Below are 26,973 nucleotides of genomic sequence, written 5' to 3' on the forward strand. Positions count from 1 at the left end.
TTTGGCCTGCAGACTACGCCGTTCCCCCAGCAACCCCTCCTCCGGTGCCTCCGCGTATCTCTTGTCCATATCCAGGAGCTCCCCCACCAGTCTCTCCCTCTCCTTCCTCTCCTTTCCCTATGGGCCCGGATGGAGATTAGCTCCCCCCCGGATCACTGCTTTCAGAGCCTCCCAGACCATCCCCACCCGGACCTCCCCCGTGTCATTGGTATCAAGATACCCCTCAATACTTCTCCGGACCCTCCTACACACCTCCTCATCAGCCAGCATCCCCACATCCAGGCGCCAGAGCGGGCGCTGGTCCCGCACCTCCCCCATCTCCAGATCAACCCAGTGCGGAGCATGGTCTGAAATCGCTATGGCTGAATACTCGGCATCCTGCACCCTCGGGATCAATCCCCTGCTCAGGATGAAAAAATCTATTCGGGAATAAACCCTATGGACATGAGAGAAAAAGGAATACTCCCGTGCTCTCGGTCTCCCAAACCTCCAGGGATCCACCCCTCCCATCTAGTCCATGAATCCCCTCAGTACTTTGGCCGCCGCTGGTCTCCTACCCATCCTTGAACTGGACCGGTCCAGTGGGGGATCCAGCACTGTGTTAAAGTCTCCCCCCATGATCAGGCCCCCTGCCTCCAGGTCCGGAATGCAGCCCAACAAGCGCCTCATGAAGCCAGCATCATCCCAATTCAGGACATATACATTAACCAGCACCACCTTCTCTCCCTGCAGCCTACCCTTCACCATAATATATCTGCCCTCCTTGTCCGACACCACCTCAGCCGCCTCGAACGCCACCCTCTTCCCCACCAGAATCGCCACCCCCGGTTCTTCGCGTCCAATCCTGAGTGAAAAACCTGCCCCACCCACCCCTTCCTCAGACGAACCTGGTCCGCCACCTTCAAGTGAGTCTCCTGGAGCATAGCCACGTCCGCCTTCAACCCCTTCAGATGAGAAAATACCCTAGTTCTCTTAACTGGCCCATTCAGCCCCCTCACGTTCCAGGTAATCAGCCGGATCAGAGGGCAACCCGCCCCCCTCCCCCGCCGGCTAGCCGTAGCTTATCGACAGCTCGTCCCAGGCCAACTTGCCCCGCCCGACCCGTTCCCCATGGCGATAACGCCTCTCCTCTACACACCCGGCCCACACCAGCTCCTTCCTGGCCATTCCAGCAGCAACCCGGTATCTCCTCTTCCCCCCCCCCCCCCCCCCAGGCTAGGAACCCTAGCCACGACGCACCCTCCATGGTACTTCCGTGAGTCAGCTGACTTCTGCTGACCCTGGCAGGACCCGCTAAAACCCATCCCCTCCCGGCATGGGGTCATCCCCCTCTTGCCACACCTCCTTGGCACCGCTTCAGCGCGGGAAAGAAAACCAGTAGAGGCCATGCCCCCACTGCCAGCTCCTTCCCCCCCTGCCCCACGGCGCGGGAAACCAGAGGAAAGCCCGCGCTTTCACACTGCCACACCCCACCCTTCTGACACAGCTCCCCAAAATCCAGTTTCACCCCAGCCCCGTACAGAAGTGAACATATAAAATACAAACCCCCAACATTCCCCACATACCCCGCACCCATACCCAACAGACAGACCCACCCGGAAACAGAGCAAAAAGGAAACCAGCATAAAAAACACACATGTCAAAGTTAAAGAACAGCAACAGCGAAAACAGCAACGGCCATAGTGTGCCCCAGGCCCTAGTTCGAGTCCAGCTTCTCCGCCTGTACAAAGGCCCACGCCTCCTCCGGGGACTCGAAGTAGTGGTGCCGGTCCTTGTATGTCACCCACAGGCGCGCAGGCTGCAGCATTCCAAATCAGACCTGCTTGGCATGCAGCACCGCCTTCGTCCGGTTGAACCCGGCCCGCCGCTTAGCCACCTCCGCACCCCAGTCCTGGTAGATTCTCACTACCGAATTCTCCCACTTGCTGCTCCTCTCTTTCTTGGCCCAGCGCAGCACACACTCCCGGTCGCTGAATCGATGGAACCGCACCAGCACCGCCCTCGGGGGCTCATTTGCCTTAGGCCTCCTGGCCAGCACTCTGTGAGCTCCCTCTAGCTCCAGGGGCAAATGGAAGGACCCCGCCCCCATCAACGAACTCAACATCGTGGTCACATACGCCGGGAGATCTGGCCCCTCCGCCAGGCCCAGGATCCTCAAATACTTACGCCTCGTGCGAACGTCCAGCTCCTCCAAGCGGTCTTGCCACTTTTTGTGAAGTGCCTCGTGCAACTCCACTTTCCCCACGAGGACCACGGCCTCCTCCTCCCTCTCAGCGGCCTGCTGCTGCAACTCCCGAATGGATGCCGCCTGGGTCCCAAGCAGCTTGTTGGTAGTTGCATTCAGGGAGTCCAGCAGCTCAGCCTTCAGCCCCGCAAAACAGCGCAGAAGAGAGGCCTGCTGCTCCTGCGCCCACTTCCACCAGTCCTCGGGTGTTCCGCCGGCCGCCATTTTGTCCTTCTTCCCCGCTTTTCTTGGGGAGCTGCTGCAGTTTTTTCCTTTGCCCCACTCCGGGTGAGCACCATAAATTATGGGGAATGCTCCGCTAGACACCTTCCCCCACCGGGATCCGTCGAAACAGCGCCGTTTGGGGCCCTCAAATCGGCCCAAAAGTCCTTAAGTAGCGGGAGCTGCCGAACGTGCGGCTTAGCTCCGCATAGCCACAACCGGAAGTCCAATTATAGCATGTTCGTTGGCGCAGTTGCAAAGGAATTTGCTGGGTTAGGATTCCCTTGTGTAGCCTTGGAGATGGGTCTTCCCTCCACATCCCTGTTTGACCACCATTAACGTTTAAGCACATCACATGACTGCACAGCAAATGAGCTCTTGAAAAAGGTTGTGAGAATCTATTACTCTAGGTAGTGGTGAATTCTACAGAGCTAAAAATATTTTTTTTTAACAGTAGATTAACCCCTCTCTGATCCTCTAAAGATGCCATTAATGAATTGCTAAGTGTGTAAAGTTTACGTTTGATTGAAATTACTATCAGTATTATTTAATGATTGTTTAATATCAGATTAATACACCTGTCATCATCACATTACCGATGAGCAGTGAAGATTATAATTGAGTACGGCATATGGTTGATAAGCATTTTTAACTCTGGCTGTCTGTAGAGCAAACAGCCCCATAAGCCACCTATTGAATTGCATTTATTACGAAAGGAGCAGTTCATTCCTCTGATATGAAGGGTTGACAAGAGCCTATTAGTTTAAGCTGCCTGTCACTTTATCTCCTCCTTTCGCCCACAGATGTAGAAAAACCAGATGAAAATGCCCCTGAACAGAACAGTGAGCAAGGTGGGACAGCAAAACGCTACTATTTTGAAAATCTCAAGCTCAGCATGCCGCAAATCAAGATGAGCGTGTTTACTTCCAGCAAATTACCTGTTGAGCTCAAGGTGAGTTTCTTCAGGCCCCGCTGCATACATCTTAACACAAAATGTTTTTTAAAGTTGGTGATGGCCAGAGGATTCCATAATGCTGACCACAGTAATGGGTTTGATAAGCTTATTACTAATGCTAAACAATAAATGAAGCAACACATGGTACATAAGAGCTGGCTGAAATACAGCCACTATTGTACATGATTTGTGAACCCCAGTGACTTATCCTTCTGCTGTATCTTTTGCAAAAGAGCAGCAACTTCAGATAGTAATGCCAAATTCAACCAATTCACTTACAGCTTAGTTTGGAGACAGTGTGTAGTTAATTATACATATTTTTTCATTTAAGCCTGTAACTTGGCTTGGGTAGTATACATTTATGTGTTTTCCTTGTATTGGATGCTTTGTATTATAATTCTTTAGAGTTGCCTTTTTCTGGCTCCAATACTGGTTATTTCTCAATGAAATTTATATATAACTGAGCGCATATAAAGTACCAGAGCATGAAAAACCTATGGCATTGCTCCCTTCCCTCTTTTTCACCTTTTCCTTTTCACCATTCCCTTTCCACATCTTTCACCCTTCCCTATCTTTTTGGCCCTCTCCCTACCTCTTTTCAGAATGTTCCAGACTTTTCAACAGGCTTTCCCTATTTCATTTTTTCATTTCAGTGGTCGGAAACTTTCTACGGAGATTTTGTTTGGGCTCCCAAAGCCCACACTAGCACACAAATAGTCTGCAGGATAAACTACGATTTTCCTATGGTCCTCACAATGTGGACCCCTCTCTCAAAGGATGTGTGGATGCATTTTCACCCAGGACCTTTGCAACCTACCAAAAGGCCACATGGAAATTGTTTAAGGTCACCAAGACCAATATCAGAAAGAGATTCAGGGATATGTTTGGAATAAACCCCCAAGCGAGAAAAAAATAATTAAAATAACAGGTTATTCAATTATGGTTAGATAGGAGGGTTGGAGTACGAGAGAAATTAACCCATGCTGTTGAATGAGCTTTTCTTGTTCCTGTCACTTTTTTTAGGTCCTTATCACGACATTCAGACTTTTGGCCTTTGCAAACTATGTGAATCATCCTAATCTTGTGACATGTCTCACTCCCAACTGGCTGTCAATGCCAGTTGTCAGTAAATAAAATAAGAATGACAGGTTAATTTCTTACAGTAGCCTGAAGCTTTGCGCTGCCTGTAACATAACATTCCAACCAGTGTCCCCTGTGAACTCCCAGACTCCGGTCTTTTGCTGCTGACATGCAAGTATCAATTTGATGTGTTTTTGTTGTTGTAGGCTTTGAAGGGCATTCTGGGAATCCGGTTGATCCGGTTTGAAGATGCAGTTATTCACTTGGATCCATACACCAGAGTGCACCCGTACGAGACGCAGGAATTTATCATCAATGACATTCTCAAGCACTTTAAGGAGGTGAGGATTAGAGCGACCAGGTCAGATCTTGCGTTGTTGGTCAAAGACAACAAAATTCCTATTTTCCAGTGTGTGAATGTGTCCCAGGTGGGAAGTGTTGATTCCCTCTAAGAATAAAGTTTATCAGCCTAAGCAGTGATGCAGGTGATGAGAGTACTGCCCAGAGTTGTCAGTTAAAGCAATGATTGAATGACGGAGCAGGAAAGAGCTGGATGGCCTACTGCTATTATGTTTTTAGTTTGTGCAGACTGTAAAACTATATCAAATGGTCTTACTTCTGCCAGCACTTACTTCTGTACCACCATGCCTCGAGTGTTTAGGGCAACCCAGGCATCATTTCTTAGTTACTTTTGTTTTATTTTGCACAATATTGGATTCTTACTTCCTGTCTTGGAGTTAGAGTTATGTTGTTCGACCACAAAGAGAGTCTCGTAGGCAAACCCTTACTTTATAATCTTGTCATTCTTCATGTGTGAACCTGGACCTTAAGTAACGACAGGCTCTTGAATTCCTCTAAGAGCAGCCAAGCTGAATCCAGTACTGCCTTTGCTCAACATCCAATTTTGTGTGTACATTGCAAATACAGTGGGAACTCTGGCTGATTCTCATCCCACTACCTATAAAAAGGAAAGCTACCAGTTGTGACACCCTTGTTCACATCAGCTAACTTAACAGGGGTCATGGGTTGATTCTAGGACATTTCAAATCTGCATGGCTCAATACCAGACAGGGTGGTGTACGTACTAAATCATCTGTTAAAGGAACATAGATTTTGCAACTTTAAACATTTGCAAGTGGCACATTCAATGTGCATGAATCATCATCATTAGTTGGTGACATTGCTGACTCCCAACAGTCAATATTAATTTGCAATAAATTGAGTTCTTTGTGCAGCCTAAAGCAATGCCCTGTCTGTTAATCGTACAACACATCATTATCCCATGTGTATTCATTACTGTAATTGTAACCACTCCTCCCTCATCTGCACAAACACGAGGAGAATGTGAAAACTCCACACGGAGAGTGACCCGGGCCAGGATCGAACCCGGGTCCTCAGCACTGTGAGGCAGCAGTGCTGACCTGCGCCACTGTGCTGCCTCTGTAATATTTGTTCATGATATAAGTGTAGTCTGATCTGAGTTGTCCAGATCGGTGACTTCTGTCATGGTTCAGAGGATAAAGGCACTGCATAATATGATGTTGAATCATACAGACTGTAATCGTCTTAAAGGCATGTCAGCGATTCAATTCCGTCTTTGTGATAATTTAACTACTCCCAGCTAAGATAATGGTCAGGGCACTATATTTGACCATTTTAAGCTCAGGATTGATCTTGAAATTGATCCACTTATTTTGAAGCAAAATGATTCCCCATCCCTCCCCACATCCCAGTAAGCCTGTTGCTGATCAGTTTCTGTGTTTATACACATTGAATGTGTTCTTGGGTGGGGTACAGGAGGCCTGCTGATGATGATGGATGTAAACCTAGCATGAGTCAGTGCCTTCAGGGAATTAGGTTATATGTGGTGAAGGGAACTTCAAAATTACTATTAAAGAGAAAAGATCTGGGAAGAATCTAGTTTCAAAAGTACCTACATCGTTTATCTTGATTTTCTCCATTGGGCCTCTGATCTGAATTGTTTATCAAGTCAAAGCTCTGTATGATCACTTCTTTCAATTGAATCAGTATCGTAATATAGTGGTATCGTTACTAAACTGGTAACCCAGAGAACTGGGAGTTCAAATCCTACCATGGTAGTTTGAGAGTATGAATTGCTGTTTAAAGAAAAATCTGGAACTAACAAGCCGGTATTAATAAAAAGTGACCATTGAATTGTCATAAAATGCCCTATAAGAAAGCCAACTTACCCAGTCTGGCTTCTGTCAGATACCCAGTTCCACACCAATGTGATTGACTCTTATCTGTCCTTTGTAGCAGCCTTGACAGCCACTCAGGTGCATAACATCGCAAGGAAGGTCCATAATGTAATGCCAAAACCTGAGAGTGAATATTAAAAGAGCACAGTTTCACAGCCAGTAAAATGTGTCTTTATTATCAGGAGTTGATGAGTCAGGCGACTCGAATCCTGGGCTCGGTGGACTTTTTGGGTAATCCCATGGGACTGTTGAACGATGTATCGGAGGGCGTTTCAGGACTGATCAAATATGGAAACGTTGGAGGCCTAATACGAAATGTCACGCATGGTGTCTCCAATTCAGCTGCTAAGGTACACCACACAAACATAGATCAAGTTGATTTGTGTTTTATTCATGATGCTAACATTAATGTGCATAGAATTATGTCCATCTACGGACTGAGAATTTCTTCTTTTAAATCAGAAACTTTGAGCATATGATCAGTGTTTCTAAGTGAAGTCTGTTTTAGCCTGTTATATGTTGATGCTCTGGTTTTGAAAACATTGAAGTAGGAAATTGCAGTGAGTTATCAATAAGATGTAATGATGTGTATATAAAATTCACAGTCACACTGGATGCTTTATTTTCCTCAGGTTTTGAAACCACCCCATGCTGGATATTACAAATGTTTATGTTAAATTCACTTAACATTGCAATTGGGGCTGTACATCAAAAATAAGATGGTAGCTGAGAAAGAGCTCTAAGACATCCTGAGATTGTGAAAGGCGCTTTATAAATGCAAGTTTGAGGGCGGCGCAGTGGTTAGCACTGCTGCCTTATAGCGTCGAGGACCCAGGTTCGGTCGCGGCCCCGGGTCACTGTCCTTGTGGAGTTTACACATTCTCATGTAGGTCTCATCCCCACAACCCAAGGATATGCATTGGCCACACTAAATTGCCCCTTAATTGGAATTTTAAAAATAAATAAATAAATGCAAGTTCACTTTTTTTCTGAACACCAAAAACGCCCAGCAATTGTAGAATTTGCCTTTCCAGTGGTAAATTGTGCTTGATGCGAACACTTTTTGCTGGGCAACACTGGAGTGATTACAAGTCTTGTCAGTGGCGAATGGGAAATGATATATTAAAAGTATCACACAAAGCGTATTGGCACAGTGCTAAACTCTATTGACTAAATGGCCGTTTAAAAAAATTGCATACGCCCATCAATGCACAAATAACTCTAGTGACTGACGCAGTAAATTGTGTCAGACGTGATTCCTAACACAGGTCTTTTCAGTGGGAACATATTTCAAAGCAGTCAGCAGCACAGGTGAGTGTATCCAGTTTGTAAAAATTCCAATTTTCTGACAATTAACTCTCATTTGCATTTCTTTTTTTAAAATAAATTTAGAATACCCAATTAATTTTTTCCAATTAAGGGACAATTTAGCGTGGTCAATGCACCTAACCTGCACATCTTTGGGTTGTGGGGGCGAAACCCACGCAAACACGGGTTTCAGGGTGCAAACTCCACACGGACAGTGTTCCAGAGCCGGGATCGAACCTGGGACCTCAGCGCTGTGAGGCAGCAGTGCTATCCACTGAGCCACCATGCTGCCCTCTCATTTGCATTTCTGACCGTGTTTGCAAATATCAACCCGCAAAGCACTGCAACGTTTATGGATATGTGCAATGCTGGAAAAGCACAGCAGGTCAACATCTGTAATGAGAAAAGACAGGTTCATGGTGCAAGTGTTAACACCCTGAAACTGGGGAAAAACAGGACTGAATGAAACTGGTGTGGAAGTATTTCAGCCTCCTGTTGGAAAGGTGCATTTGTTCTCCAAACAGATCTGCAGCAGCAAATACTTTGTTTTTGCTGACAGTAAGTGAGTGGCTGTTGGCTGAATCTAGAAAGCCAAAAGGGTGGGACCCTGTGCGAAGAGCAGTAAGTTATAATTAAGAATTATCTTTTATTTTTGCAAGTAAATTATTTCCTCCTCTAGTTGACTTTTCTATTTCATAATTACTATAAATGCCATCATATAAGTCACACCACCTTAATTTGGGGTAGGGGGTTGACAGGCCATTGTTGCTATTTAAATAGAAGTACGACACTTTTCCAGCTTTTAAAACAAAAGCCCAATATTCTTTCATTATGGACAGTTCTCAGTCACAGTTTAAAGTAGCCTTGTGGGGCGGCATGGTGGCGCAATAGTTAGCATTGCTGCCTCATGGCGCCGAGGACGGACCTCGGGTTACTGTCCGTGAGGAGTTTGCACATTCTCCCTGTGTCTGCGAGAGTCTCGCTCCCACAACCCACAGAGTAGGTGGATTGGCCACATTAAATTATCTTAACTAAGATTTTTTTTTAAGTAATCATGTCATGTCCTCGGATTATAACTGGAGAATGAACATGTATGTCGAAAATGACACCATATTGTCCACCAATTCAGTGAGTAAGAAAATGGATAAGCACTCCAGGTGCAGAGCTTCATGCAGGAGGAGTAAGTATCAGGGATTGGGCATGGAGGAGACCCACCTGGTTTTGAAATTATTCTGAATTAATACTCGGGCGCGATTGCTAGAGTTTCAGTTTTGGTTGACAAGTGTAAGAGTTGTAAACAAAGAGAGTTTCATAGATTTTATAGAGCAGAAGGAGGCCATTTGGCCCATCGAGTCTGCACCAGCCATTGGAAAGAGGACACTACTTACGCTTCTGCCTCCACCCTATCCCCGTAACCCAGTAACCCGACCTAACCTTTTGGACACTAATGGGTAAGTTAGCATGGCCAGTCCATCTAACCTGCACATCTTTGGACAGTGGGAGGAAACCGGAGCACCAAGAAGAAGCCCACGCAGACACGTGGTAAAAGTGCAAGCTCCACAAAGACAGTCACCCGAGGCTGTAATTGAACCTGGGACCCTGGAGCTGTGAGGCAGCAGTGCTAACCACAGTGCCACCGTGCTGTTTCTGGAGTTTGGGGTAATGCCTTTAGTGGTATGAGACTGTGACCAAGAATTATCCATAATTTAACATTCTTTGGCAGTCTTCTCACAAGCATCACTAATATAGCATATTAGGGCTACTGCACTTTTTAAAACTGAGACATCTGGGTGAAGGGCCAAAATCCAGAGCCAAGGCATCAATTTGGGAAGAATACCAGATTCCACACCTAAGTTGTTGGTAATGTTGTGAGGCTTGGGGCAAAAGTAATTGCTAGAGATGTCAGTCGTATAGATAATATTGGAAACAAATGAATACAAACTCACTGAACAAAATAACAGATCACAGGTATGGACAACAGGTGAAGGAAGACAGTGAAGAATGATGCACCACAGTGATAGAGAAAGCCACATTGGTTTTGGTGTTGTGATGAGCAGGAATTTGATTAGAAACATTCAAATATGGAATTTCGGCAAAAGGTAGAGGTATGAATTCAGGACATGACAGCATGTTTACAGATCTTGGTGAAAAAAGGGAAGTTGGAGTTTAAACGCTTGCAATGACAGGGTAGGTTTTTTTAAAGAGCTGGACAGTGCACAAGGAACTGTTCACAATGGTAGCTTGCATGAGAAGGCCAGGAAGAAAAATTGAGTGCTCAAGAATTCAGTCAGAATGGAGTCATGGGACCAAAAAGTGGGTCTCACAGATGGAATGAGATGAATTTGGAGTGGGTACAGGAGGAAATGGGAAAGAAACCTAAGTAAGCTAGATATCAACACAGTGTGGATATGTAAAGGTGGTTGAATAGAATAATCCACAACATGACCTAGTTTTGCTAAGGCCACTTTCATTTTTTTTACTCTTTTTTTTCTTTTTTTAAAAAATTACTTTTTCTGAGTTACAACGGCGAACTCCCAGTCCAGTTCCTTGCCTGCTCCAAAAAACAATCCAAATTGAATCCAATCCACGGCCCCCACAAGAGAGCCACAACAGATCCGAGCCAAAAGGCAGAGCAGATACTACACTTGATCTCAGCCAAAAGGCCGAGAAGTGATGACCATTTTCATTTTTGAGCACCGTGAACTCAAGTTGCAGGATCTAAATGCTGAACATGCAAATAGCAATGGTACAAATCACAAAGCAGAATACTGCAGATCTGAAACAGAACATGCTGGTCAGGCAGCATCTATAGAGAGACAAGCAGAGTTGACGTTTCGGGTCTGTGACCTTCCATCAGAAGTTAGGAAATTTTTTTAATATAAATTTCAGTACCCCATTATTTTTTTTCCAATTAAGGGGCAATTTTGTGTGGCCAATCCACCTAACCTGCACATCTTTGGGTTGGGGGTGAAATCCACGCAGACATGGGGAGAATGTGCAAACTCCGCACGGACAGTGACCCAGGGCCGGGATTCAAACCCGGGTCCTCAGCGCCACAGTCCCAGTGCTAACCACTGCGCCACATGCCATCCAAAAATTTCCAACCAATTTTTTTTATTGCGATGGCCGGGAATTGAACCTGGGTCAACTGCTTGGAAAGCAGCTTTGCTCATCACTACACCACCATCGCTCACTAGAAGTTAGGAATTTAATAGATTTTGAGCAAGGAGTAGGTGGGATAATTCCAAAAGGAAGGACTGTGATAGGCTGGAAGACAGCAGAGCGATTGAATGACCGGGCCAAAGAGAAGCATGAAGGAGCATAAAGAAACAAAAGATGTGCCTAGAGCCAGTGTGCTGCCGGCTGAAAGCAAAAATGAGAGAACAAGCAAAGGAAAGGAAACAAGCCATGTTGCAGAGGATTATGGTCTGAAATTGTTGAACTCAATGTTGAGTCCAAAAGGCTGTAAAGTGCCAAATGAAAAGTGAGGTGCTGTTCGTTAAGATCCAACAGGATGTTTCCTCTTGAGTGAGAATCTAGAACTTGTGGGGATGGGGGTGGGTCATTGTTTAAACATAAGGGGTCACCCATTTGAGACTGAGATGAGGAGACATTTTCCCTCTAAGGGTAGTGAGTCTTTGCCTTTTGAGGAAGAGGATTCCAGAATCTCTAAATATTTTTAAGGCAGAGGTATTTAGATTTTAGATAAGCAATGGGGTGAAAGGTTATTGGAGGGAGGTGGAAGTTTATTGAATGGCCGGGCAGGCTTGAGAGCCGAGCGGCCTACTCTTCCTAATTCTTATGTTCTTCAATCTCATGTTGAGCCTCAGCACAGCAGGCTGAGGACAGAGATGACATAATGAGGATAAGGTGCAGAATTAAAATGACAAGCTATAAGAAACGGGGGTTTGATGCTTGTTGAATCATAGAATATAGAATTTACAGTGCAGAAGGAGGCCATTTGGCCCATCGAGTCTGCACCGTCCCTTACAAAGCGCACCCTACTGGAAGCCCACGTATCTACCCTATCCCCGGAACTCAGCAATCCCCACTTATGGAACCCCACCCCCAATGAATGGAGGAGTTCAAGAAAGTGGTCACCCAATCTTTATCTGGTTCCCCCAATATAGAGGAGACCCACATTGTGAACTGTGAATACAGTCGACTAAATTGAAAGAGGTGCACATAAATCGTTGCTTCACCTGGAAGGAAAGGTTGGAGCCTTGGACAGTGAGGGGAGGTAATAGAGTAGGTGTTACACCTACTGCATTTGCCTGGAAAGGAGCCATGGAAATGGGACAGCTATTGGGGGTGATTGCGGAGTGGATTGAGGAGTGGACAAGGGTGTCACGGAGGGAACGTTTCCTTCAGAATTCTGAGGGGAGGGTAGAGGAAGAAATGTTTGGTAGTGGCACCGTGCTGAAGGTGACGGATAGTGATCCGTTGAATGTGGAGGCTGGTTTGATGGAAGGTGAGGACAAGAGGGAACTCTATCATTATCCTTAGAGGGAGGTGAAGGGATGAGAGCAAAAGTGTGGGATATATGGTGGACACGGTCACAGTCAATCGTGGTGTGGTAATCCTCGGTTGAGGAAAATGTAGATATCTCAAAATTGCTGTTGCAGATGGATTTATCATCAAAACCAGCACAACGGAGTCGAGCAACGAGGTGAATGGAATGGGTGTAGTCAAAGTAACTGGGAGTCGGTGGGCTTAAAATGAAGATTAATAACCTAACTCCATAAATTGAGAGATAGAAGTCAAGGGAGGGAAGAGTCCAAGATGGACCATATTAAACTCACAGAAGAGCATAAATTGGAAACAAAGATGATTAAATATTCCAATTAATTTGAAGAGAAAGGACAATGTACCAATACAGTCATCAAGGTACCCCCCCCCCCCCCCCCCCGCCCCCCAGTAGGACTACAACAAGAGCTTTTTGACATAGACTACAAAAAGATGGATGTAGTGAAGACCCATGGGAGACCCACAGCAGCATCTTTTATTTGGAGTGTGAGATGAGTTGAAGGATAAATTGTTCAGTGAGAAAACAAGTTCAGCTAAGTGGAGGTAGATAGTTAATGAAAATTGGTTGGGCCCCCATTCAAGGCAGCAGAGACACTTAGACCATCTAGTGAGGGATAGAGGTGTAGCCAGATTGCACGTGCCTGGTAAAGAGGTGATGATTGGGGCCAGGACGTTGGAAGTTTTTAAAGTGATGGAGGGCATAAAAAAGTCATGGATGTAAGTGTGGGAAGACTGGATAATGGAGGTGGGAAATAAGTCAAGGTAGGAAGAAGTATCTTCAGTGGGGCTGGGACAGGCTGAAACAATAGGTCTATCTGTACAGTCCTGTTTATGTATCTTAGGAAGGAGATAGGGGTGAGCTGTATGAGGTTGGGGAGTTATGATGTGGGAATCTGTTGAAGAAAGATAATCAGAACTGACTGTTCTGGAAAGGATGACTTAATATTTGGTGGTGGGGTTATGGGTCTACTCTAGACTCCAGGGGGAAGTAGGAGGAAGTGTTGGAGAGTTGACATATAGCTTCTGCATAGTAGAGATCAGTTTGTTAGACAACTGGAGCAACCCCGTTTTGTCAGCAGATTTGATAATGTCAGAGTTAGACCTGAGGGACTGGAGTGCGCAAAATTCAGAGGGAGACAGTTTAGGGTGAGTAAAGGGAGCAGAGAAAATAAGATTGCTAATGTCCAAAGATGTGCAGATTTAGGTGGATTGACCATGCTAAATTGTTATTTTGTGTCCAAAGGTTGGGTGGGGTCATGGGGTTACATGGATAGGACAGAGGAGTAGGCCCAGTTAGAGTGCCCTTTCTGAGGGTTGGTGCAGAATTGATGGGCAGAATGGCCTCCATCTGCACTGTAGGAATTCTATGTTACCCCAGCAGTTCTTAATACAAAGATCAAGAGCAGGTAAGAGGCCAGAGGGAGGGCCTGTCCAGGAAGAATAATGGTATAAATGATGTTCAGGGTCTTGCAACAATCCCTGTGAGGAACAATTAAGTGGTGAGCATAAACTGATTATATATTTTTTTTTACTATTTTGAAAATATAAATTTAAAAAATCAAATGGCCGAAAGTGAGATGTATAATTAGGATACAGTTCTCATCAATGTGTCTAAGAGTGGCATTAAAAAATGAGTGCGTGTGCCTCTGCAAGGGTTTTTCATATCCACTTTAAAAGTCAATAAAAGCAATTGTGTTATTAGTCTTATTAATTGTAGAGCACGACCTGGAACCAAAGAGCTTTATGAGTGTTTTCCGTGTTTGTCTTTTTGGTTTTGTTCAGAACATTTCAGATTAATGTGGCAGTTCTAGTTCATATAAAGTATAATTGCTTTTCCATTTTGTCAGAGCACCACTAGGCGAACTCTCCCCGTTTAAGTCTAACCCATCGAGAGCAATTTAACATATTTATCTTGGCACATAGTTGAGGTTGAAAGAAAGTTCACATCAGCTGGCTCTGCACTTGTCCTTTTGCTACATAGTCTATCTTTTAGATTTAAACAGTACTTTGATCCTAAATATAGTCACCAGAGAGAAATCATTCTTCTCAAGACTTGACTTTAAATATTTTACTTAGTGTAGTTCACGAAAATGGGAATAGACCAGAGGAATGTATAAAGATGCATTTTCCTTTGGTTTTTGTTCGCAAGGAAGTTATTTTACGTTGCATCCCTGTTAGTCACATTTAACAATCTGCAAACACTGTGGCAGCTTCAGTGCAGTTTCAGCTTGTTGTGCTGCAGACCATAAAGTGTGGAAATTGACTTAGAAACTCCGATGGGAAGGAAAAGCAGCAATATTTTTACATTTTCCTGATTCAACTTTAGTCTGAATACAAACATTGTATCTTTACCTCTAACTTCTGAGCTGCATTGCGATAAGTATTCAAGATTGTGATATGATTGGACAAGTTGTTTTGTAAATCAGGGGCTCACAAAGCTGTCTTACTCCATCTAAATGATGACCAAGCAGCTGCCCAGTTTTAATGCAGAGGCCTGCAGATGTTCCATTTTAAATGGTTTTAGGTTGCATCCAAAATAATTTGCAGCACCCTGTTTGTACCACAGTGCATAGAAAGGTCAGCTGGAAACTTATCCCGTAACCTATTCATGATGTGGAGATGCCAGCGTTGGATTGGGGTGGGCACAGTAACAAGTCTTAAATACCAGGTTAAAGACAAACAGGTTTGTTTCAAATCACTAGCTTTCGGAGCGCTACTCCTTCCTCACCTGATGAAGGAGCTGCGCTCGGAAAGCTAGTGATTCGAAACAAGCCTGTTGGACCTAACCTGGTATTGTAAGACTTCTTACTATTAATTCTGTGCGCTTATATATGAAGATGGAGTGACATTATTCGGAATTAACGTGACAAATGTTTAATAATGTAAAACTTTTTTAAAAGTCTGATTCTACTAACTTGTCCTGTAAATTTTGTACTCTGTACACTCATAGAGAAATCGAATTTTCCCAAAGCATTTTCAATGCCGGTTATAATTTACAACTTCTGGATATTGGGCCAGATCAGTGTTTTGCAACCACAACGTCTTCTGGAGTGGAAGGACAGCTCGGTGGCACTGCTGCCTCACGGTGCCAGGGACCCGAGTCCGATTATGGTCTTGGGTTACTGTCTGTGTGGAGTTTGCAAGTTCTCCCTGTGTCTGAGTGGGTTTCCTCTGGGTGCTCCGGTTTCCTCCCACAGTCCAAAGCTGCCCAGGTTGGATGAATTGACCATGATCAATGCGTGGAGCTACAGAGACCGGGCAAAGGAGTGGCCCAGGTAGTAGAGACCTCTTTCAGATGTTCGGTGCAGACTTGATGAGCCGAATGGTCGCCTTCTGCACTCTAGCGTTTCTATGGGTCCTACTGAATGGAGTATGTCCGTTTACACTTTGTATTAATGTTCTTGTGATTAAGCCATCCTGACCTAGTTTGCATGCGGACACGTTATCTACACTGGATGTTTACTGGGAGTATTTAATCATGTTGTTTTCGAATGTGAATGATCATTTGCTGGGATCATTTCATTGACGGTGTCTTGATATTTGCTAGTTCGTGCTAACACAAGTTAATGCTATTTCAACTGACTAGCAAAATTATGCAAGAGTCTGTGGCCTTGAACATTGTTTTGCCAACTCTGTCCAGGCTTTCGGTCATCTGACTTGCTATCTTGGTGTCATAATGCTCCTGTGAAGTACTCTGGGTGTTTCATTACATTAAAGGTGCTATATAAATACAACTTGTTGATGTTCAGCAGATTTATTGACATAAAATGGGAGAAAAACATTTTGCTATTGCGGGAGGAGAGCCAACCCCCGTTGCAAAATGACCTGATTAAAAATTGCTAAACTAAACAGTGCAAGTGATTGAAACTTGATCAACACAGACGTTCTGCAAATGTGAAACAGATCAGTAAACATCTGAAAGAGGAAAATGTTAACATTTGGGGTATGGTTGATTCTTTATGATAGGACCTAGGATACTTATCCTACAGCAGCTGCTTGATCTGTGAGTTTTCCATTGGTAAGAAACATCAAAGAAAAGGAATTCACAGTTCCAGGCGTTCGCTACATTTGATAAGTTGCATTTATACTGCTGTACTATCACTAACCCCAGCAGCCATTAGTAACTTTCCATGGTTTATTCACCATGAACAGTCACCACAGAAACTTAATGTAAATCGTTGATAAATAAATCCAGCAGTTTTATGCCTGCTTGAGCCCTGTGCATTGGGAGTCAATGGCACTGCCACAGCACGTAACCCAATTTTAAGTAGCTATCGCGAAACGAGCTGAGTTTCCAGGAACCCAAAAAAATGTGAATGCAGGCAGGCAGCGCTCACAGCAAGCATTTCACTCTCGTGAAAATGAACCCAGAATACCTTGTGAAACTGGCTCTCCAGGCCAAGAATTGACATGGGAGAGTGGCTCAGGCTTTTCTCTTCCTAAGCAGGATGCAGGAAGAACATTTAAGGAGCTTGTTTTTGCCTTGGTTTAAATGCCTTATTAATTTAGGTAGTTCCAGTAGAAAATGATTGGGGTTATTTGTTACGGTAAATTTAATGGGCTGTATTGCACGTCTAGATTCTTATTTGAATAGAATGCTGGCCTCTACATTGGGAGCACAGTGTCACAAAATTTACCCTTCTATACGTCAGACTTGATCACCATAATTTTCTTTACTTTAATAGTGGGAATGCCAGCTTGAACTGTAATCTACATGACAGAATGTTGCTGTGAACTCTATTTTACATGTTTAATTCCACTCTACTGAACACTTATTTAGTTTAAAAAGGCACGTCTCACTGACTTAAGTAGAATGTTCTGCTCCCTCTCTTTTTGTAACTGGTGGTGTTCCACTGTCGGACTGAAATAGCGCGTTTGTTTGATCTGCTTGTTGTTACCCAGGGACAGAGTATCACATCTATGTAACAAACTGTGGCTGCCCTCTGGATGAACCTGCGAAGGAAGCCAGCATTTGGGGTCATTCCAAGTTCACAGTGTGGACTTTTGACTGTCCTGTGTATGAACCGGTTCGAGGACCCCTACAGGGATCAGTCACTCAGGCCAGTAACACAAACCAATTTCCATTCGGCATCTGCAGGGGCAAATCCACAGGGGTTGCTCAGGGGAGCTACCAACCTAATCAGGCATCTGTGGAGACAGCACAGAGGGGGGTCTCACTGGGCTACCCAGCTAATCAGACATCCACACAGACAGCTCAGTAAGGGGTTTGCTCCCAGGTTAAATCGCCAATGTGCTATTGTCAGACTGCATTACTGCCCCAAGCTAACGACAAGAGGGGGAGCTGATTAAGGGCTGGCGCTCAGAGAATGTGACAGCAAGAATAACAGAGTCCTTAGAACTCTGCAGATAGTCACACGTTTGTTCAGTCATGGCTCAGGAAAAAACAGCAACTGGGCCATTTGTTTTCAGTACGATACAAAAGAGCCAAAGTCTTGCTCAGCCAAATGTCCACAGATGCCTTCTGCATATTACTGAACTGCTCCAGCGGGCACGGTGAACTGCCCAATTAAACTCTAAGGCTGAGTCGACAGCATCAATCTCACTCTGAAACATTAACTGTCTTTTGTGTGTGACAGTTACTTGAAGGTCACAATTGCACTTTTTGTTGCTGTTTGCGGTGCTTCCCAGGTGCCTGGGGAGGTCACCAATCAGAGAGTGTAAAGTTGATTGTTTAGCTTATGTGCAGCCAGAAGGAAAGGTAGGCAGCAGCTATTTGCCATTGTCTGTGTGGCTACCTCGCTGCGATAATTGGTTTTTAAGGTTTTCTGTTCATCTGGAGGAAGTTGGTTCTGCCCAGGGGCAGTAGAGTGAGTGTGCTACTGGCAAACACAAAATGACAGCAAAACAGCAGCATTTGCATCTGGAATACCCTTGAGAAAACTGCCATCTGAGATATTTTGATTGCTCTGGATGCAGTGTTGCCGGTACTTTTTTGTCAAATTTTGCCAGTAACAGCAAATAGATTTTTCGGTTGCCCCTGGCGTTGGTTGCCGACAGCCCTACGAAGCCCTGTCTCAAAGTCTCTTCAGTATTGCATTGCCTTGATCCACATTACATGCTGAATGATATTAAATTACCAGCAGGACTGTGTTTTCCCTGGGGCAGAATGTGACTGTAGAATTGCATTGAAAAACTTATTAACATATAATCACACATCGCATTTCAGACAGGTTTTTTTTAGATTAAAAAAAAAATAATTTACTGGATGTGGGCGTCGTTGACTAGACCAGCATTTATTGCCCATCCCTAGTTGCCCTTCAGAAGGTGGTGGTGAGCTGTCTTCCTGAACTGCTGCAGGCCCGAGGTGTAAATATACCAACAGTGCTTTTAGAGAGGGAGTTCCAGGATTTTAGCCAGCAACAGTGAAGGAACAGCAATATATTTCCAAGTCAGGGTGGTCAGTGACTTGGAGGGGTACCTCTGGGTGATGGGGTTCCCAGGTATCTGCTGCTTTTGACTTTCTAGATGGTAGTGGTCATGGGTTTGGAAGGTGTTGCCTAAGGAGCCTTGGCGAGTTCCTGTAATGCATCTTGTAAATGGTACACCCGGCTGCCATTGTTCGCCAGTGGTGGAGGGATTGAAAGTTTGTGGAAGGGGAGCAATCAAGTGGGCTGCTTTGTCCTGGATGGTGCCGAGCTTCTTGTATATTGTTGGTGCTGCACTCATCTAGGCAAATGGAGTGTATCCAATCACACTCCTGACTTGTGCCTTGTAGATGGTGGACAGTCTTGGGGGAGGGTCAGGAGGTGAGTTACTCATCATAGGATTCCTAGCCTTTGACCTGCTCTGGTAGCCACAGTATTAATCTGGCTAGTCAAGTTCAATTTCTGATCAATGGTAACCTCCAGGATGTTGACTGTGGGGGATTCAGTGATGGTAATGCCATTGAATATCAAGGGACAATGGTTAGATCCTTTCTTGTAGGAGATGGTCATTTCCTGCCACTTGTGTGGCAAAAATGTTATTTGCCACTTGTCAGCCCAAGCCTGGATATTATCCAGGTCTTGCTGCATTTGAACATGAACTGCTTCATTATCTGAGGAGTTGTGAATGGTGCTGAACATTGTGCAGTCATCGACGAACGCGCCCACCTTTGACCTTATGTTGGAAGGGAGGTCATTGATGAAGTGGCTGAAGATGGTTGGACCCAGGACATGACCACGAGGAACTCCTGCATTGATGTCCTGGAGCTGAGATGGTTGACCTCCAACCACCACAATCATTTTCCTTTCGTGCCAAGTATGACTCCAAAACATGGAGTTTTCCCCCGATTCCCATTGACTCCTGTTTTGCTAGGGCTCCTTGATGCCATACTCATTTAAATGCTGCCTTGATATTAAGAGCAAACACTCTCATCTCACCTCTGTCATTCAGCTTTTTTGTTTGAACCAAGGCTGTAATGAAATCAGGAGCTGAGTGACCCTGGTGGAACGCAAACTGAGCATCCTTAAGCAGGTAATTGCTGAATAAGTGCCACTTGATAGCATTGTTGATGACTCCTTCCATCACTTCGCTGATGATGTAGAGTAGACTGATAGGGCGGTAATTTTCTGGGTTGAATTTGTCCTGGTTCTTGTGTACAGGACTGGACAATTTTTCACATCAGGTCATAGAGTGTTGTAACTGTATTGGAACAGCTTGTCTAGAGGTGTGGCAAGTTCTGGAGCACAGATTGTCAGTACTATTTCCGGAATATTGTCAGGGCCCATAGCCTTTGCAGTATCCAGTGCCTTCAGCCGTTTCTTGATATCACATGGAGTGAATCGTATTGGCTGAAGACAGACATCTGTTAAGCTGGAGACCGAGACGGATCATCCACTCGATACATCTGGCTGAAGATTATTGCAAATGCTTCGGCCTTGCCTTTTGCACAGTTGTTCCTGGCTCTTCCATCATTGAGGATGGGGATATTTGTGGAGCCTCCTTCTCCAGAGATTCGTTGTCCACCGCCATTCATGGCTGGATGTGGCAGGACTGCAGAGGTTAGATTTGATGCGTTCATTGTGGAATCACTCTGTCTATTACTCGCTGGTTCTGCTGTTTGGCATGCAAGTATAGAACCCCTACAGTGCAGAAGGAGGCCATTTGGCCAACTTGTCTGCACCGACCCTTCGAATGAGCACTCTACCTATGTGGGTCTGTCATGCCAGTGAGACAGGACGTACCTGGAATGGTGATGGTATAGACAGGGACATTGTCTATAAGATATTATTCGGTGAGTATAATCTGTCAAACTATTGCTTGTCCAATCTGTGGGAATGCTCTCTCAATTTTGGCACAAGCCCCCAGCAGTGAGTACGGAGAAATTTGCAGGGTTGACACGCTGGGTTTGCCATTGTCGTTTCTGGCACCTAGGTCGATGCCAGGTGATACATCCAGTTTCATTCATTTTAGACTTTGTAGCGGTTTGAGATCTCTATCATCAATTGTGTTGGGAAGTCTCTGGTCCTTGATGTGAGATGGACAGTATCTGGCGTAACCTTTACCCAATTACGAACAGTGAAATAAAATGTCGGAGCACACAGGCCATCAGTTTGTTGTAACAGAAATCTGAGAGAAAAAGCTTGGGAAAGTTTGGAAAAAGGAACATGGAGAATTCTTAGTACAATTTTGTCTAAGCATTGTAAAACAACACTAATGCAGGTAAATGGGCACACGGCGGCGCGTTGGTTAGCACTGGGACTACGGCGCTGGGGACCCGGGTTTGAATCCCGGCCCTGGGTCACTGTCGGTGTGGTGTTTTCACATTCTCCCCCGTGTCTGCGTGGGTTTCACCCCCACACCCAAAAGATGTGCAGGGTAGGTGGATTGGCCATGCTAAATTTCCCCTTAATTGGAGAAAAAATAATTGGGTACTCTAAATTTTTTTTTAAACGAATGCAGGTAACTATAGCATGGCTATTTTTGTCCGATTACACAAAGACGCATTTGATTGTGAGAGCAATTTAGCAATTCATATCTGGCATTGTCTTACTGAGTGTTTTTCAAGTCTGCCTTTTAAAAGATTTGAGAGAGACATTGGAATAAGTATCTCACAAAAAGCACTAATACTTTCCCCCTGAGCTGTGCTTAGGTGTAATTAGTTATTGGCTAATATATGTGTGGTGGGAATCACTTATGGATGCAGTTCAATTATTGGACACAAGACAAATTGAAAGGATTTGTCCTTGAGGACAATCTTTTTAAAAAATTTAGAGTACCCAATTCATTTTTTCCAATTAAGGGGCAATTTAACGTGTCCAATCCACCTAACCTGCACATCTTTGGGTTGTTGGGGCGAAACCCACGCAAACACGGGGAGAACTTGAGGACAATCTTAAGGACAGGTGGTCTTTTTGCCTTTCGGCTGTGACTTCATAGTTGTGCAGTGAGTAAGCAGACCCAAGTAAGTCTGCCAGTGGGCATTCAAAAGATGAAGTTACCGTACTTAATCAAGTCCTCATGTTGATGCTGCACATGGTTGAAGGATGATCGAATAATGAGCTGAGTCTGTTGAATCGCTGTCCTTCACACTGAATGATGGTTAGAGTGCCTGCTGCTGTAAATGTGGCGATTGATAGCAACGCAGTGCAGGCAGTTTTATCCCACGCCGAGAACAGCATTGCACCACAGCGGAAGAGTTCATCGTTTTTTTACTCCCTGACCAAGCCTTCTGGCTATCTGGGAAGATATGGCAGGCATTAACCAGGTCATAAGGTTCGCCTTTAAAGAAACTAAACATCAAGTTGTCATTACTGTTACTTCAGATGCAACCCCAATGCAAATGGTGCAAATTGCAGAGGACTGAGACCAAGATACCATACATAGGATATGATAATTGCCATACCTTTCTCACAAGCCCTCATTATTTCTTTCTATATACACTTGTCCTACAGCGTGGTTACTGTTAGGGGACCTATAAACCACTCCCACAAGTGACTTCCTAAATTTACTATTTCTTGCGTCTATCCCAACTGATTCAACATCCTGATCTTTAGAACTAAGGTTGTATCTCGATTTTACAATGTCATCTACAATTAACAACGCTACCCCCCTCAACGTTTCCTAGATTCCTGTCTGGTAGACAGCTGTATTGAACTAATTTTCTTAAATTGAACAGAATCATGATTAACCACCAATCTAATTTACATTAAATTTAAGGTACATTCAAGTCCTTTCAAATGTATCTGAACCATCACAGTGCTGATTTCTCAGGTTGATGATTGGTCAATCTGCTTCCAGCAGCAGTCCATTCTTTTTCAATTGGAACTTGCATTAGAAGTACACAGGTTTACTGTAGCTATCTGATAGGACGGCACAGTGGTTAGCACTGCTGCCTCAGCGCCAGGGAACTGGGTGCGATTCCAATCTTGGATGACTGTCTGTGGAGTTTGCACGTTCACCCCATGTCTGCCTGGGTTTCCTCCGGGTGCTCTGGTTTCCTCCCATAGCACAAAGATGTGCAGGTTAGGTGGATTAGCCATGATCAATGCGCAGGGTTGCGGGGATAGGGCGGAGGAGTGGGCCTAGGTAGGAGGGTCGATGCTAACCCAATGGGCCAAATGGCCTCCATTTGCACTGTAGAGATTCGATGCAAAATGCAAAAAAGTAGTGATATGTTGGATTCACCACTAGAGTAAAGAACATCATGTTCTGATTAAAGTAAATGTCATAGATGCAATTCGGGGGCAGATAAGTATTGAGGGAGAGAGGAATACAAGAGTATGTTGATGGGGTGAAATGAAATGGGATGGAAGGAGCTTTGCGTGAATTCTAGACACCAGGATAGAGAAAGAAGGGAGTAGTGTGCCACCGTGCTGCCCTCAATCTTTAAAGCAATCAGCTTTAACCCAATGATTGATCTTCCACAGCCCTCTGGAGAAGAAACTATCAAAGATTCACGAGTAAAATAAGTTCTCCGTCTCAGATCAAAGTGGCTTCCCCCTGGTTCTAGACTTCCTAACCAGGGGAAACATCTTATCAACATCTACCCTGTCCATCCCTTTAAATATATGGGCAGCACAGTGATTAGCACTGCTGCCTCGCAGCGACAGGGACCCAGGTTCTATTCGAACCTTGTGTGACTCTCAAGTTTGCACTTTCTGCATGGGTTTCTTCACACAGTCCAAAGATATGGAGGTGAGGTGGATTGGCCATAATAAATTATTTCTTAGTGTCTCATGGTTAGGTGGGGTTATGGGGTTACAGGTTTAGTGTGGGGTAGTGGGTCTAGGTAAGGTGCATTTTTAGCTGGTCAGTATAGACTCACTGGGCCAAATGGCCTCCTTCTGTACTGTAGGGATTCTATGATTTTGTAGGTTTTATTGAGATCACCTCTCCTTTGAAATTCTGGAGAATACAGGCCCATTTTCCCCAATTTCTCTTAATAGGGTAGTCTCGCCATCCCAGGAACAAGTCTGGTGAATCCTTGTTGTACTCTATGACAATAATAATGACCTGTTTATTCTTTCTCTCTGTTTTCTGCCTTTTAACCAATCTTAACCCATGCCAGCCTATTTCCTCCAAACCTATGTGTTTTAATTTTGCTAACCAACCTCCTTTGGAGACTTTATTTACATAGAATTTACAGTGCAGAAGGAGGCCATTCGGCCCATCGAGTCTGCACCGGCTCCTGGAAAGAGCACCCTACCCAAGGTTAACATCTCCACCCTATCCTCATAACCCAGTAACCCCACCCAACACTACGGGCAATTTTGGACACTAAAGGCAATTTATCATGGCCAATCCACCTAACCTGCACATCTTTGGACTGTGGGAGGAAACCGGAGCACCCGGAGGAAACCCACGCACACATGGGGAGGATGTGCAGACTCCGCACAGACAGTGACCCTAGCCGGAATCGAACCTGGGACCCTGGAGCTGTGAAGTGATTGTGCTATCCACAATGCTACCGTGCTGCCCACGAAGACTTTCTGAAAATATTCTGTGCCTACCAACTCCCCTTTTATCAATTCTATTAGCAACATCCTCAAAAACCTCCCAACAGCTTTGTAAAATATGATTTCCCTTTCATAAATCCATGTTAACTATGTCCAATAGAATCATTATTATCCAAGTGTCCATTCATCATGTCTGCACATCCTTTTGGAGTCTGCACATCCTCCCCGTGACTGCGTGGGTTTCCTCCGGGTACTCCGGTTTCCTCCCACAGTCCAAAGATGTGCAGGTTGGGTGGATTGGCCATGAAAAATTGTCCAAAATTCTATGATTAACCTAGGACAAAAGTTCGGCGCAACATCGTTGGCCGAAGGGCCTGTTCTGTGCTGTATTTCTCTATCTCTATCTTTAGAATATATTCTTGCATTTTCCTGACTTCTGATGTGAAGGTAACAGGTCTATAGTATCCTTTTTTACTCTCTGCTGCCCTTAAATAATGGGGTGACATTTGATACCTTCTATTCTGCAGAAACCATTCCAGAAGCTATAGAATTTTGGAAGATGATCACCAGTGTATCCACTATCTCCATAGACACCTCTTTCAACACTCTGGGATATGGAATATTAGGTCCCAGTGACTTAACGACCTTCAGTCCTATAAATTTATTCAATTCAACTCTCTTACTAACACTAATTTCCTTAAATTCCTCATTCACTCTTGTTCCTTGGACCTCTAAACCTGGGAGATTTCTTCAGGACGCTGATTTAAGATAATTGGCAAAAGAACCAACGGCAATATGAGGAAAAACGTATTTATGTAGCGAGTGATCAGGATCTGGAATGAACTGTCTGAGAGTATGGTGGAGGTAGATTCAGGTGTAACTTTCAAAAGAGAATTGGGCATGATCTGAAGAGGAAACATATGTCGGGCTGCATGAAAGAACAGGGGAGAGGCACAGTAAATTGATCTTGCCGAGAGCTGGCACAGACACGACAGGCCTCCTGTGCTGTGGCAATTCCATGTTTCTAATTGGGCTCAATAGCCTGTTACTGAACTGTAAATGCTGCTAATAGGGGACGAGAACACAAAAAAAAATTCAGTGAAAATATATGCTACTCCATGAACGAGTATTACCTGTGCAGCTGGGTACCATCGGAAAGAATGCGGTAAAGAATATAATTGAATTTCTAGGGCATGTATTGTGAGAGAACACAGAATTGGAAGCCCTGAAGCTAAATGGCAAAAGCATGCAGTATTCTGGTTCAAGGCAACTAATACAGTTTCAGAACAGTGCCCCTCCATTCAATTGCTGATGCTACTTTTCCAGTGACATTTTGACCCTATGTTGTTTTCCATTAGACACTAGCCAGAAGTGGAGCTAACAAATCCAATAGGAATTCACAGGCCCTTAATACCGCCTTGGGTATCAGACCAATGGAAAGGTACCAATGTTCCCTAGTCCTCTGTGAATGCCTACAGCTTTTTAAAAAAATTTTATTATTCATTTTTTCCAATTAAGGGGCAATTTAGAGTGGCCAATCCACGCAAACACTGGAAGAATATGCAAACTCCACACGGACAGTAACACAGAGCCAGGATCGAACCAGGGACCTCGGCGCCGTGAGGCAGCAGTGCTATCCACTGAGCCACTGGGCTGCCCCATGCATACAGTAAAATGCTGCCTTTGACTCCATGGCTATCTATAATGGACTGTTATGTTAATGCCAGTGGTGCCTCTGCCCAAGATTCGGGTCTTGTGCAACCAGCGGTAACTCCCTGATGGGCTCAGTAATCCATTTATTTTACCAAGCTGCTCACAGTTCAGTGAATCTAGCTCGATTTTGAGATTACCAGTTTGCCACTAACATCCCCACCAACACCAACATAAAAGCAGTTATTTTATCTGTTGTTATCATTTTGGCCTTTAAGTGAAATTATAGAGCAGTCATTTTTCTGAAGGGAATTATTTTTAAGTATTCAGGCATGGAGTTGTGATCCCGGTGATTTGCAATATCCATGCAGTTCTGTTATCAGCTGTAGAAAATAGGTTTGAGGCTGCATGTTCTCACTCGCTTAATTGTTCTTCCCCGCCCCCTCCAAAGATGATGATATTTTAAAGTGTGCTTTGCATATTGTTGACTGGAAAAACTGCTAATTGATTTTCTGTGGTGACATCCTGCATGTGTCTAATTGGGGTCAAACAAATAAATCCCCAGGGATAGATAGTACTGTATTTAAAACTAGATATATGTTCAAACTAGTAAATAGTCATTTTCAGACTAATCCGGAATCATGCATACAAAGAGTGACCAATGTTCAGTCCAGATTAAATAATGGTTCAAAATTCCTGAAATTCATTTCAGAAACAACTGAATGGTACATTGGGGTGACCTTGGAATTCTCTTCATGGATGAAATAAAATGAGTCAAACGGCCTTCCTCATCCATAATTGCATCGTGATCTTGTGAATGTACTTCACCCCAGGCACCGAGTATAAGCAGGGTGTAACAACAGGCTGGGCCAGTCTCTGATCTTGACT

The 26,973-nt window shown here is 44.5% G+C and overlaps 1 protein-coding gene and 1 pseudogene across 1 annotated transcript in view; one reads left to right on the forward strand and one right to left on the reverse strand.

The window, feature by feature from the left end:
- The window catches only part of vps13d (vacuolar protein sorting 13 homolog D), a 302,778-nt gene that overhangs the window by 212,488 nt on the left and 63,317 nt on the right, over positions 1-26,973 (forward strand). Inside the window, 3 exon segments of the mRNA XM_038821608.1 lie at positions 3,250-3,398; positions 4,688-4,822; positions 6,883-7,050. Coding sequence (XP_038677536.1) covers positions 3,250-3,398; positions 4,688-4,822; positions 6,883-7,050 — 452 coding nt within the window.
- On the reverse strand, positions 10,508-10,683 carry LOC119951099 (annotated as a pseudogene).

The sequence above is a fragment of the Scyliorhinus canicula genome, chromosome 16 (assembly GCF_902713615.1).
Source record: "Scyliorhinus canicula chromosome 16, sScyCan1.1, whole genome shotgun sequence".
NCBI classification, from domain to species: Eukaryota; Metazoa; Chordata; class Chondrichthyes; order Carcharhiniformes; family Scyliorhinidae; genus Scyliorhinus; species Scyliorhinus canicula.